Consider the following 14,768-nt stretch of genomic DNA (forward strand, 5'->3'; position numbering starts at 1 on the left):
TTATGAGTTTATTTCTTTATGTTAACTCATTCACCCCTGAAGACACATTTTGAACTCTTCCAATTCAAAGGTTGGAATAGTTCATTATGAAATGTCAGGGGTGAATGAGTTAAGATCACAATTGCACCATGTTAACATTATTGGCCATCACAAAACCCATGTTAGCCCATTAAAGGGAACACATCAATAATACATTTAATATATTGTCATTTAATCATCTGCAGACAATGCCATACCGGTTATTGCCTGTGCCTGCATCATTGTTGGTCTATATAAACTGGATATTTGACGGGTAAGTTGTTCGAAAAATATAAAAACAAAACACAAGGTTTTTAAAACCTTAACTTAGTTGAAGGGATATATAGTAAATGCCTCCGAATTCCTTTTATCCTGCAAGAAACTCATGTCAAGTAATAGGCCCACCCATATATCTATTATAGTTCAGAAGAAATGCCAATAAAAGATATTTGATTGTCCTGTAATAAGCCAAGACCCCTTTGAGTCCGAGATTACTTGTTGACCCATCACCCCCCGTTGAGTCCGAGATAACTTGTTGACCCCCATCCCCCATTGTTTCCAAGATTACTTTTTGACCCCTCCACCCCACATTGAGTCCGAGATTACTTGTTGACCCCCCACCCCTTTGAGTCTGAGATTACTTATTGACCCCCATTGAGTCCGAGATTACTTGTCGACCCCCATTGAGTCTGAGATTACTTGATGACCCCCCCACGGCCCATTGAGTCCGATATTACTTGTCGACCCCCACCCCTTTGAGTCTGAGATTACTTGTTGACCCCCATTGAGTCCAAGATTACTTGTCGACCCCCATTGAGTCCGCGATTACTTGTTGACCCCCCACCCCTTCGAGTCTTGAGATTACTTGTTGACCTCCCCCCTCCCCTCCCCCATTGAGTCTGAGATTACTTGTTGACCCCCACTCCTTTTGAGTCCAAGATTACTTGTTGACCCCCACCCCTTTGAGTCTGAGATTACTTGTTGACCCCCATTGAGTCCGAGATTACTTGTCGACCCCCATTGAGCCCGAGATTACTTGTTGACCCCGACCCCTTTGAGTCTGCGATTACTTGTTGACCCACCAACCCTTTGAGTCTTGAGATTACTTGTTGACCTCCCCCCTCCCCTCCCCTCCCCCATTGAGTCCGAGATTACTTGTTGACCCCCCACCCCTTTGAGTCCAAGATTACTTGTTAACCCCCCACCCCTTTGAGTCCGAGATTACTTGTTGACCCCGCTCCCCCATTGAGTCCGAGATTACTTGCTGACCCCCCACCCCTTCGAGTCAAGGATTATTTGTTGGCCCCCTGGGCTTATTGCAGGATAAATACAGTAAAAGCTTGGAAGTTGTTTTCATTGGTTGAAAAACATCACATTGATATTTGACAACATGCTTAAACCGTCTATTTTGACATCATGATTCATGAAGAATTCGTCTGGTTGGAAATAAAAATCTTGTATACGACATTGCTTTCACGATATATAGTGAATATTCTGGTATAAAAAGGATCCCAAACTCTTCTAGGTTGATAACATCATTTTAATCTAAATCCTGTTAATAATTTTTTGTAGAACTATAAAAAGACACTTTATACACCTTGGGTCTCGATAAAACTTGCACATTAACAAACTTTGTTAAATAAACTTGACAACCAAGCACTTTTCATTTGGGAACCTTTAAATATACACAAACAGGAGAATATCAATCACAACAAGAGGCCCATGGGCCTTAACGGTCACCTGATATATTTATACAGAGAGTTGATTTCGTTTTTAACATGAACAGAAATATTATTCAAAGTGACAAAAAACAATAAAACCACCTTATTCAATATCAAGCATACAGATTTCAGACTAAAAAGGATTTGAAACTAGCACCTCTGATTCTAAACAAGGAAAAGGAAGAAATTTTAGCACACGGACTCCTTTGGGCCCCACCCTACAGCCCTTGGGGGAAGGGTTGGCTCAAAATTTTCAAAGTATCAAACTGTCAACTCAAGGTTATAATTCCAATCAAGTTATTAACATGTAATATTCAAAGTATCATTTGCCATTATAAACCATAATANACTGACAAACTTTATGCTTCTAGAGCGGAACTGTCTGGACTTATGTCACCGAATTTATCAAAAGGCAGCGAGGATTCATTTGCTCAAAATTCTGCATCTTTGTTCCTGGACAGTTTTGATGACTTGCATGTTACAAACAGTAGTTCAGCTCAGGTTGTTAGATACCCCTTCCAACTGGAAAATCATTCACTAAGAACTACCAATCTTGGTAAAAGGAAAGACATAAGCCCCATTTGTATAGGGTTTAATAGTCAGTCTAGGGGAGATAACCACATATCGACAGGGGAAGTAACTCTTGACACTGGCACGCCTGACTTGTTTGGAACCTCCAATGTTTCTGCTAGTACAAGTGGGTTTCGATCAAATAGAAAAGTTCAAAGCTCGAATATAGCCACAAATTTTACCTTCCCTGTAAAAAGACTCTTCTTAGATTGATTGTTTTTTTTCTTCAAAAAATTGAAACATTAATAAATGTAGCTCAGAAAGTAAGTTAGTCATGGTATATATGTCAGCTCTTGTTGCCATGATTATTAAAACCCTTGCCTATCTCCAAGTTTAACGTGTTAACCAGTGATTACAGGTTTCCCGTTTAAGGCAGCATAACAGAAGTAAAAAGAGTTACATATCAGTGCTTGTTGTTTTCCCTTGGCATGCATATATGTTCTCCATTGAGTTTAGATGTTAAAGCATGCAACCTCAATGAATTTTTCTGGTGTAGATATTGACATACAACCTTAAGCAAGGTACTCATATTTCAATTTTATACTGTGCATATGCCATACACTTCCTGAATATCAATATTTCATTAAGTGTACATATTGTAGGATAGTCGGTGTATAGGGTTACATTCGCGTATCCAGGTTGAAACGGTACAGGTGGCGCAGAAATATTCCACGATAAACGAACACACTTGGACCGAACTATTTATTGGCAGAGCTAAAAATGCATAGTTTCGGAGAATAAATAACAATATATCAAGAATAATATTTCCTCCTTTCACGCGTCCACTAAATTATATAACATTTCTTAAAATCTACATGAGGATTGACCTTGTTTTATAAAGAAATACCGCAACTAGCAATAGTCAGCATTTTAGTTTTGGTCAGGTACGTTTGGCCCCCTCAATCTACACGTCCCGAATATTCCGGGGTCAGCCAAAGTCCAGATCTGCAACTGTCATTTTCTTAAAGGTTCAGCCGTTTCAACTGGTAAAACTGGATACGCAAAAGGGACCTAGGTCTTGTATTCAAACCCAGGATATTTTTTGTTTCCAAATATTGAAATTTCTTTATTTCTGTAAAATACATTGCAAGATGTGTTTCATATGGAGTATTTCTTTAGCTTGCAAATACAGTGTACAAGTTTTGAGGATTTCTGGGATGTGTGCAATAAATGGATTTTATATATATACATGTATTTCATCTGTTGCTAAACTGATTTACTGTTGGTAGTTTGTAAAATTTGTGATACAACATCATACATTGTACTGAATCAGAAATATGTGGTTGTAAAGACAGTAATGTTTGAAGCATGTTTAGCCAGGTCAATCTTATATTAACGGCTAATTTACAAGCCAGTGCATCACACACACATCTAATTTATATATATGTACTTGATTATGTATACATGTAAAGTAAATATTTTTAAGAAATACTTCAATAATTTCTCTATGAGTTCAATGAAAATATCACAGGAAGCCAGGAATTTGAAAAAGTTTCAATAAAGAATACTGTTTCTTATTAATGTAACATAGATCATTATTTTATCAATGCCTCCACTAGGAGTCGAACCCGGGATCTCTGGCTTACTAGTCTTACGCTCTACTGAATGAGCTAAAGGGAAATTCTCCCTAGCCTAGTGGGTAGGAAGCAGCTAGTATTTTACAAGGTTGACATTAGAAATAACAAAACACATCATTGATCAATTAAAATAATTCAATTTCATTTAATATATATATATATATATGTTGTCCACAAGTGAAATATCCAATTACAAGGAAACAATACATTAAACACATACAGGGGACAGTTTGGCAAGTTTTGTACCAAAGAAACAGGTTCAAAACCAACCTTTAGAGGCGTTTCATTTGTATTAAAATCAGTATAATAGATGATTTTGATCATTCCATGTTTAATTGTGACACTGTCTCACATTTCAGTTGGGAGCCATGTACATGTTGGATACCCTAGCCAATACGATTTTATACATTATGATCGGCCCTGTACCACTCCCAAAAACAGTAAATTTGCATCAGAAGCATTTTTCCTGCATAACTATAAGTTTGTTAAATTATTTCTGAAAAGAAAACCATACCTTACAGGACTTTCATGAAATAATAATGAAGATAAAATAAACAATATTGTTCTGAGGGTAAAACACAACAGGACTTGAACAGAATTCTGTAACAGGAGAGGAAAAATGCACGGCCAGACCGGGGTTCGAACCCGGGACCCTCTGAACTTTGGATGGATGCTCTACCAATTGAGCTATCTGGTCGCCGCAGATCGACCCAGTCCAGTTCCGCTACAATTCAAACACTGGAATATGATCATTATGTTGTTGCTCTTTAACTAATTCACCCGTGAAATTTCATAATGAACTATTCCAGCCTTTGGATTGGAGGAGTTCAAATGTGTCTTCAACTTAGTTAAAGGGGTATATAGTAAAAATGCCTCCAAATTCCTTTTATCCTGCAATTTACTCATGTCCAGTAATGGCCCACCCATATATCTATTATAGTTCAGAAGAAATGCAAATAAAAGATATTTCATTGTCCTTTAATAAGCCAAGACCCCTTTGAGTCCGGGATTAACTGTTGACCCCCCACCCCTTCGAGTCCGTGATTACTTGTTAACCCCCCACCCCTTTGAGTCCAATATTACCTGTTGACCCCCACCCCTTTGAATCCAAGATTACTTGTTGACCCCACCCCCACCCCTTCCCCATTGAGTCCAAGATTACCTGTTGACCCCCACCCCTTTGAGTCAAGGATTATGTGTTGGCTCCCTGGGCTTATTGCAGGATAAATACAGTAAAAGCTTGGAAGTTGTTTTCATTGGTTGAAAAACATCACATTGCTATTTGACAACATGCTTAAACTGTCTATTTTGACATCATGATTCATGAAAAGAATTGTCCTTGTTGGAAATAAAAATCTTGTATATTGCTTTCACGATATATAATGAATATTCTGTTAAAAAAAGGATCCCAAACTCTTCTAGGTTGATAACATAATTTAATCTAAATCCTGTTAATACATTTTTGTATAACTATAAAAAGACACTATACACCTAGGGTCTCGATAAAACTTGCAAATTAACAAACTTTGTTAAATGAACATGACAACCAAGCACTATTCATTTGGGAACCTTTAAATATACAACAAACATGAGAATATCAATCACAATAAAATGTTACAAGATTCGTATAATGTCATACACAACAAGAGGCCTACCAGGCCTGTGTCGCTCATCTCTTTATTGTGTTACCTGAACTAGACAAGTTCATTGTGTCTTCTGGGAACAGGATGGCCATCCTTGATTTCTAACGGACTCCAAGAATGAAAACAATGATAAAACTTTTTGAAGGACAATGACACCAGGTATAAGACGTGTAATGTGTTTGGTTATTTTATACAACACCAAATCTGCTTCATCCAAGGAGGCTCCACACCAAAACAGGTGAAAATCCCTTCAGCAATACTAATAGAGTAGTCTTTTTAATCATTCACTTGATTTTCCATTTTAAGCCCCATCCTGAGAGTGCCACATCCTTTATTATACAATATTAAATTCCTTTGCTCAGGGATGCATCGTTTAATGGTCAAAATCTCCAGCCATTCTGTACTAATTACAAGAAATCTTTTAAAAGGGAAAGTTAACAATAGACAGATGGTCAGGGCATCATATTGTGACTTAACTTTGCCCTTTGGGCCGTGTGGACTATAAAATGAAATTACCGGTAGAATATAAAGTATTTGTCTTTAAAAATGTTCAGCATGGTAGGACAAAGAAAGAAACAGGCAAACAATATTTAATATCATTTATTTCATGAATTAATGAATGTAGAAATGATTTATTACTTTGTTCTTTTGAATTAAAACAAAATATATTAGTCTCTACGTATACTTGAAAATGTAAAACAATTGTATCAGTCTGTATTGAAATCAAACTTGTGTTTTTAATTGTGGTTTGACATTTTACAGGTTACATGAAAATCAGAACACCTGGGATATTTCAGTTTTAAATTTCTTAACATGAGTCATTTTGATTATGTCTTGTGTATATTCTGAGTCAATTTATCACTTAATTAAAAATATATATATAGTATTCAAGTTCTAAAAAGGAACCAGTCATAGTCATCACCATCATTAACATCTGTACAAGATTATGAAACAATGATTTGGCACTGAATGTACCATTTCCAGAAATATACAGACCATAAAGATTAGAACATTCCAAAAATACAATTTTTTCAGTAATTAGCTCTTGGTCACCTCTTTTTGAACTTACAGTGCTCTCAATTTTAAGAACAAATCGCCAGAAATTTAGTATCAATGTTTTGAGTTAATTACAGAGCAATGTCAAACTAGTCATTTTCTGATTAATAATTATTCATTTGACTCTCGTATCTTTAAATTCTGTAGATACATAGGCAACACATAATATTAGAGAGAGAGAAAATAAAGAAACCATAACACCAATTCATTAAAAGTTTACAGTGAATTGTTTCATTTTTTTTTTTATTTCAAAAAGAATTAATTGTATTTGTTTCTTGCTTCTTCATCACTTCATGAATATGCTTAACTTATCACTTCATGAATATGCTAAACTTATCACTTCATGAATATGCTAAACTTATCACTTCATGAAGTTGGCAAATCTGATGAGATTTCGTGTACACTTGTTATTTTGAGTATTTCATTGAGACATGTCTATGAATTATCTATCAAGAAATACAGAATGAAATTAAAGCATTGATTTTTTTGTTAATTTATGAAAAATGAAAAAAAACCCACTTAAATCCTTAGGATTTTGTTTAAACGGAATGGGTAGACATTATGCCAACAGATCACACAAAATACAATACAGATCAACTGTATATAACTTTTTCTCCCAGTGTTAATAATGACAAAGAAGAATAACCTTACATCAATCTCATTACAGTTCACAATTCCAACAATCTCTACAGTACATTATTATGCATTTTATTTCAACAGCTAAACAACAATAATATATACCTTTAAAAATCATTTTAGAACAACTTTTCACATCCAAGAAAAAAAACCAGAATTTGAAAAAAATAGAATACAAAAGTAAGTTATTATATTTGCAGATATCACAATGTTTTAATAATGTACGCAATAGGTATGACAGAATATGTAAACCCTGTCTCTGTTCCATAATATGTATATGTTTACCTAAGTCCCAGCATATGTGCATATATATACTTGCCCACTTTTTAAAATTTTCATGAGGGAGAATCTGAATGCCCAAAATTAAAACATAAACAAAATGTGTGCAATATCCCCAAGAGACAAAATAACCCTTGAAATGCAATATTTTGGGTTGTTATTTTAGATGAAATCATTAGATCTTATAGAATATGGTAATAGTGTAGCAAATTCACAGGTTAAAAAAAAAAAAAATTGGGGGTAAAAAATCGGGAGGGTTGATAAGTATGTATGTGTACACAACATTTGTGATGAATATGTTTGCTCTTGTAGTTGGACCCTTGGCTCTCCAGCTTGATGCTCTACCACTGAGCTAAAGGGAAATTCCCTACACCTGACGCTTGTAAGGCAACCTAACCGATGCACATCTTTTTACACCATTCCCCTTTTTTCAAACACCAGCCCAGGTTCTTTGACTCCCCCGCCAAAGGTTTTCCTACCTTGAACAGGGAGGGTCAATGGCACCAGTTTGTAGTAGGACGAGGAATAGTTTTATGAAAGATTACTGGTAATTGAGAAACATCTGTCACACCTATCAATTCCTGCAGTTTACTATCAGTATTATATGAGATTACTGGTAATTGAGAAACATCTGTCACACCTATCAATTCCTGCAGTTTACTATCAGTATTATAAGAGATTACTGGTAATTGAGAAACATCTTTTACTCCTATCAATTCCTGCAGTTTACTATCAGTATTATAAGAGATTACTGGTAATTGAGAAACATCTTTTACTCCTATCAATTCCTGCAGTTTACTATCAGTATTATAAGAGATTACTGGTAATTGAGAAACATCTTTTACTCCTATCAATTCCTGCAGTTTACTATCAGTATTATAAGAGATTACTGGTAATTGAGAAACATCTTTTACTCCTATCAATTCCTGCAGTTTACTATCAGTATTATGAGAGATTACTGGTAATTGGATAAAGCCTTCACACCTATCCATCCCCTCAGTTTACTATCAGATTTTACACTGTATATATATATATTTATATAATTAGTGGCAACCGCTTACAGTCTCCATATGCATATTTAGATAACAACATATGCTGAGTGTTAAGTAAATTCACGAAACAAATTATTTTGGAAAAATTGCACATGTGACAGAAAAATATATTAAATAGCAACAATGTATATATATTTTTTACATATACAGATAAGTTAACAATATTCTTTTAACACAAATGGAGAAACAATACTGTAAAAGCAAAGAAAAATAGTCCACAGAACTTGAATCACAAAATGACATAAGCTCACTTGCCCTTCGGGCAGGTGTCAGAGCTAAAAACAGTGGAATAAAATGCTTTTAAACAAAATTATACAGNAGAAACATCTTTACTCCTATCAATTCCTGCAGTTTATATCAGTATTATGAGAGATTACTGGTAATTGAGAAACATCTTTTACTCCTATCAATTCCTGCAGTTTACTATCAGTATTATGAGAGATTACTGGTAATTGGATAAAGCCTTCACACCTATCCATCCCCTCAGTTTACTATCAGATTTTACACTGTATATATATATATTTATATAATTAGTGGCAACCGCTTACAGTCTCCATATGCATATTTAGATAACAACATATGCTGAGTGTTAAGTAAATTCACGAAACAAATTATTTTGGAAAAATTGCACATGTGACAGAAAAATATATTAAATAGCAACAATGTATATATATTTTTTACATATACAGATAGTTAACAATATTCTTTTACCACAATTGGAGAAACAATACTGTAAAAGCAAAGAAAAATAGTCCACAGAACTTGAATCACAAAATGACATAAGCTCACTTGCCCTTCGGGCAGGTGTCAGAGCTAAAAACAGTGGAATAAAATGCTTTTAAACAAAATTATACAGATTTGTTAGTATCATGTATAAAACTGCATGATACTGCACCAGTATAAAAGGGACCTTGTAAATATAATCTGTGTAGCCAGAGAAAATCTCTCCATTATTTCTGGGTACTTATCAAGACATAATACACGTACATGTTTAATTTAGGTACACAACAAAGAATTTATTCTCAACGAATTCATTACATGAGAAAAGTATTTTGAGATCTGGAATATTTAAAGTAAGGGTTGCACTCACAGAGTGATAACTCTTACAAAATCACTTGTGTGTTTTGATTCTGAAGACATGTTGAAGCATCTTTCTAACACTGAATGAGAATGAACGTAAACAAAATGGACAGATGGAGAAATACAAAAGAAATGTTCAAGAAAAAACATTAAAGGAAATGTACCTTGTAAAATCAAATGTGCGTGCAAACCTTTATAGACATGCACATTATTTACTTGTGGGTTCTGATCCAGTTATTTTTCTTTTTTCGATTTCTCTATCTCCTTCACATGAAAGTGTTTTAGACTATAAAAGATGTCATATTATAAATATACTGCACAACCATGATACTTCAATTCTTTGTTTTTCTTTTTTGTGAGAAACCATTGCTCCAATAATGGAATGTCAATATATTTACAGAAATTTACAGAAAACACAATGTTAGCAACAGAAATGACAAACGATATTTTTTCACATTTTCATTTTTAAGCTGTATTTAATACAAGCTAATTACAATGTTAATAAACTTGTAATAAGATGCAGTAAAACCTCCATATAATGCCCCTCGTTCCATTTGCCACCTCGCTTACTGCCAACATATTTAAAAGTCCTTTTTTCCCACTTCTTAAGAATTCCTTCATAATTTTCGTTCAATTTATCGCCAAACCCCTTTATAGCGCCAAAATTACCTGGGCTACATTCGTGTATCCGGTTGAAACGGTTGGACCTGTAATGAAAATGACAGGTGCAGATTTGGACCGAGGCTGACCTCAGGAAAATTTGGTACGTGTAGATTTAGGGGTCCAGACGTACCTGACCGGAACTAAAATGCTGATTATTGCCAATTTGCGTTATTTCTTTCTTAAACAATGTCAAGTCACATGTAATTTTTAAGATACGTTATGTAATTTAGTGGACGCGTGAGAGAAGGGCATAATATTCTTGATATATTGTTGTTTTTTATTCTCCGAAACTGTGGATTTTTAGCTCTGCTTATAGAACGGTCCAAGTGTGTTCGTTTATCGTGGAAAATTTCTGCGCCACACGTACTGTTTCAACCAAGATACACGAATGTAGCCCTGGTACCCTGGTCAAATGGTGGCAGTATAATGAGGTTTTACTGTATTGTATCTTTCATAATTTCTCATTTATGAAATATAATTGTCAGTAAATATTTCTAAAATCCAAGTATCATTACACTACATTTATACATCTGAATAAATCTACACACATCACTGAACAAACATCCTACAAACAGCCACAATATCAAACTTTCACTAGCATAGCCCTTCATCAATGAGGTCGTTGGACGAACCGCAGGACGAAATAGCCAGCTATTCTGAATGCGATGATGAAGATGAAGAGGGGCAGTAGATACTGCCAAAATGGCCAGTCTATCTCGAAGAACTGCAGCACTTCGTGTGACGGAATTGTTGTGGCATTTTGGTGAAGGCAGCTGGAGAATTGTGATACAGATATGTTGGTACTGGAGGCACATCTGCATTAAAAATATTTTCACAAAATGAAAATAAATGTTTAGTCATAGTAGAAATTTTATACTTCAGAATGGAGGGTTCCAAACTTAGAACAAAAAGCCTGTAGCAGATTCAGTATTTTTTTTAAAGGGGGGTTTGGGGAGGGCAACCCAAACTTCAAAACATATTCATTTTACATAGTTACAAATACTTCTATTTGGTAAATTTGTTTGACACAATAAAACTGAATAACAAAATATTACCCAAGAATTCCTAGGTTGGGTAGCAATTTTTTTTAATCATATATACAAATCTGAACAAATACCATCAGATTTTTGCAAATTCTAAACCAGGTAAGAAATATTTGAGTTTTGAATATAAATGCAAAAATAAATTTTAAAAACAAGAAATATCTTAATGGTAGATAAACAGCAGAGAGCTCAGGTACAGTTTATTTTGTTACAAGTCTTAAACAGATGTGAACCCATCAAGAAATATTGTTTCAACATTATCATTTAGTTATACAACAGAGTTTCCTAGTCCAAGGGAAGTAACTCAAGTCATTTTTGATATCATATCCTCGAGTATATATCATGCCATCTCAAATCAATCTAATTAAAATCAGATTCTAATGTAAGAGTATCGTAACAGGAATTAGAATATGATTTTAATTAGATTGTCTCAAATGAAAAGTGAAAACTGAAATTATGTGGAACCATTGTTATTCATTAAACAGCAAGAGATTAAATACAAACTGCATTCCTTATGAAAAATGCAATGCACAAGATACGGATGTAATGTTTCGTGCTTTCATGTGAAACATTTAAACTGTTTAAGCCCGTTGTCATTTTGAGAAACATTGCATTTCTACAGGGAAGCAACCATTTAGCATTCATATCTAAATCCAAATTTGTATTTTTTAGAAACTATATTACTTTCCAAAAAAAACCAAAAAAAAAACCAGCATCCAGTCGGCACTGTACCGGTCAAATGAAACATTTAATTCCAATAAACTATCTTGAACAGCTCTGCCAAAAAATAAATATCAATAATTGAATTCATATAAAATTTCTGTTTTGTTAACACCTGTATAGTTATATTTATGGGGATGGTTGGGCCAAAACTAACTTAAATTATCAACGGATCATAAAAAAATACAACTGTTCATGTGTCAGAGTGTAACAGTAGGAGAAATTACCGTAAATACAGGAATTACTTACAAAACTGGCGGTGCGTCCGTGAATTCTAATGACATCAGACAATGGAAAGTATAGTAGAGAAAAGATATGTATTTCAACCAGGACAGCCAGAACGGTAGATGTCTGGTATAGAAACCCCCTAAAACAGGAAAGTTCAACATAAATAACTTAAGTTATTCACAAAATGTGTTTAATACTTCAGATTTTCCGTTCGTTTAAAGATCATTTGGAACATTTCATTTGCTAATTTGTAATGTCTGAAGCAGTTTTATTATTTGTTTTGAGTTGAAATTTATTTTGTAAATTTCCCTTAGATTTTTTTAAACAAAGCTATGTTATACCCTATTTAAATTAATAACCACAATGTGTTCTTACAAAAAAATTGTGGTAAAGTAAGCTCAAATTTGAAGTACAGGAGCACGGCACAAACTCAAATCCAATGGTCTATACATTATATACTTTAATGCTGGGAATTTGTGCAATCTCTCTGTGATTTAAAATAACTGTCAATCACTCCTTTCATTCATCAACTACTGGTAACTTTGAATAGACTGTTTCTTCATTTTATAGCTAGGGGTACAGAGTTTCGGTAGGAGGAAGAATGACTTTTCCAGACTTATCGTCTTACCTAATAACATGGTGGTCATTATACACACTGTAGCTATGGTCATTGCTCTTCTGATGTCCATACACGCTATACCAAGGAAAAGGCCTATACTCTGTAATAAATAGTTATACAAGAAATAAATTAATATTGTACTTCAGTTCAGGATAAAACATATCTTTTTTTTTTATAAAAACAGATGTTTGAGCTGGAGATCATATATTTATGTAACAGAGGTCATTTATTTGTTTAATGCCTCTGGTAGGAGTCGAACCCGGAACCTCTAGTTTACAAGTCTTACACGTGCACTCTACCAATTGAGCTAAAGAGAAATTCTCCCTAGCCGAGTTGGTAGGAAGTGGCTAGTATTTTACCAGGGTGACATATAATATAGCAGACAACTGTGTTCTTTGCAAAAAACAGTACACACAGACATTCAGAAATTTAATCTAACAATATGGAAAGTGTCTGGTTTTCCTGAAGGTAATGCAGTGTATATGTATAGAAACATTTTCTTTTTCATATTTCTTACATATATCATAAAATGTATATATATATCACTGTATACAGAGGTATTTTCGGAGAGTTAATTTTAATTTATAGAGTTTAGTAAATCCTTGAACTTCAACGAAAACTTTAACCTGTATCATGTAAACTATTGTATTTTCCACATCAATGCCAAAATTAACAAAGCTATATGCAGAATTATCTCCCCTCTTGCAAGAAAAGGGATGCAGACAATTTTTTTTCAAATGATTGTGTGATACTTTCTCTTTATTTTCTACATACCTGCCCCGCTATAGAATGAATGAAGAGTGTGCCGAGGGTGGCGAAGTATGCCGAGACCCCGTTTAGTCCGACGGACCAGTACACTATCGTCCCAAACACGAGGGGCTGGGCAAGAATTAGAGGTAGTTCACTGGTCATCTTGGCTAAGTAATAGGCCGACACCCGGTACCAACCCGAGGCTCTCTCCTTGTTGATCACCATACGCTCTGATGGAACTGAAATAAAGATATAGTAAATTCTGTAAAGACGGGGCCAATATATGGATGTATACACATACAATAAATGTGTACAGGGACTGAATACGTCAACACTTTCTATCAAATACTAGTCTTGCAGTTTGAAATGATCGACTGTTACCACAACCCATGTTCAAATTGTTATCTCAGTAAGTGCCAATTTTCTATACACTCTGGGTGATGATTATGGTAAATATGGTATGTGACTTCTGTGTATATGTACAAAGACAGATGGCATAAACTTTCTTGCAGAGACATTTTTACTTGATTAAAGAATGCAAGTAAGTTTCATTCTCATTGTAACATGCGGGCGGTCACCCTTCCAACTAATGATCAAGCTTGACGTTGTTGAACTAGTGAGCGGGTCCCCAGATTATACCACATGACTGGAAAGACTGGCTTGCCAGTAAGGCAGTATTTTCCCCTCAACTTCCTTAGCTGTTGCATCATTTACCATGAATTCTTCTGCCATGCAATACCAATCTTGACAGTCTAGTAAGAAGTCTCTGAACTATTAATATCTCCTACCATCTGAGGCATAAAAGTGTCTGTATCCACAGGGGCGTGCCACAGATCCCAAACCCCTCGATCTGTGTAAACACAGGGGCGTGCCACAGATCCCAAACCCCTCGATCTGTGTATATACATAATACACATATATACGGGCCGTGGGGTTTGGGATCTGTGCCACGCCCCTGTGTCTGTGTCTGTATCCACAGGGGCGTGGCACAGATCCCAAACCCCTCGATCTGTGTAAACACAGGGGCGTGCCACAGATCCCAAACCCCTCGATCTGTGTATATACATAATACANACGAGAGCGGAGAAGAGTCAAAATAACATCAATGTCATT

At 35.1% G+C, this 14,768-nt stretch overlaps 1 protein-coding gene and 1 non-coding gene across 3 annotated transcripts in view; both read right to left on the reverse strand.

Moving 5' to 3' along the window:
* Positions 1 to 4,510: 4,510 nt before the first annotated feature.
* On the reverse strand, positions 4,511 to 4,583 carry Trnaf-aaa. The gene has a single exon. It is a non-coding gene; the product is annotated as a tRNA-Phe (tRNA).
* Positions 4,584 to 10,608: 6,025 nt separating this feature from the next.
* The window catches only part of LOC110445488 (ABC transporter G family member 21-like), a 39,077-nt gene continuing 34,917 nt past the window's right edge, over positions 10,609 to 14,768 (reverse strand). For both annotated transcript variants that reach the window (XM_021490150.1, XM_021490149.1), the window contains exons 13-16: positions 13,680 to 13,894; positions 12,915 to 13,005; positions 12,308 to 12,425; positions 10,609 to 11,110 (exon numbers count right to left, since the gene is read on the reverse strand). In XM_021490150.1, the coding sequence (XP_021345825.1) occupies positions 10,906 to 11,110; positions 12,308 to 12,425; positions 12,915 to 13,005; positions 13,680 to 13,894 (629 nt within the window). In that variant the 3' untranslated portion in view covers positions 10,609 to 10,905. The remainder of the gene's footprint in view (positions 11,111 to 12,307; positions 12,426 to 12,914; positions 13,006 to 13,679; positions 13,895 to 14,768) is intronic.

The sequence above is a fragment of the Mizuhopecten yessoensis genome, unplaced genomic scaffold (assembly GCF_002113885.1).
Source record: "Mizuhopecten yessoensis strain PY_sf001 unplaced genomic scaffold, ASM211388v2 scaffold2307, whole genome shotgun sequence".
NCBI classification, from domain to species: domain Eukaryota; kingdom Metazoa; phylum Mollusca; class Bivalvia; order Pectinida; family Pectinidae; genus Mizuhopecten; species Mizuhopecten yessoensis.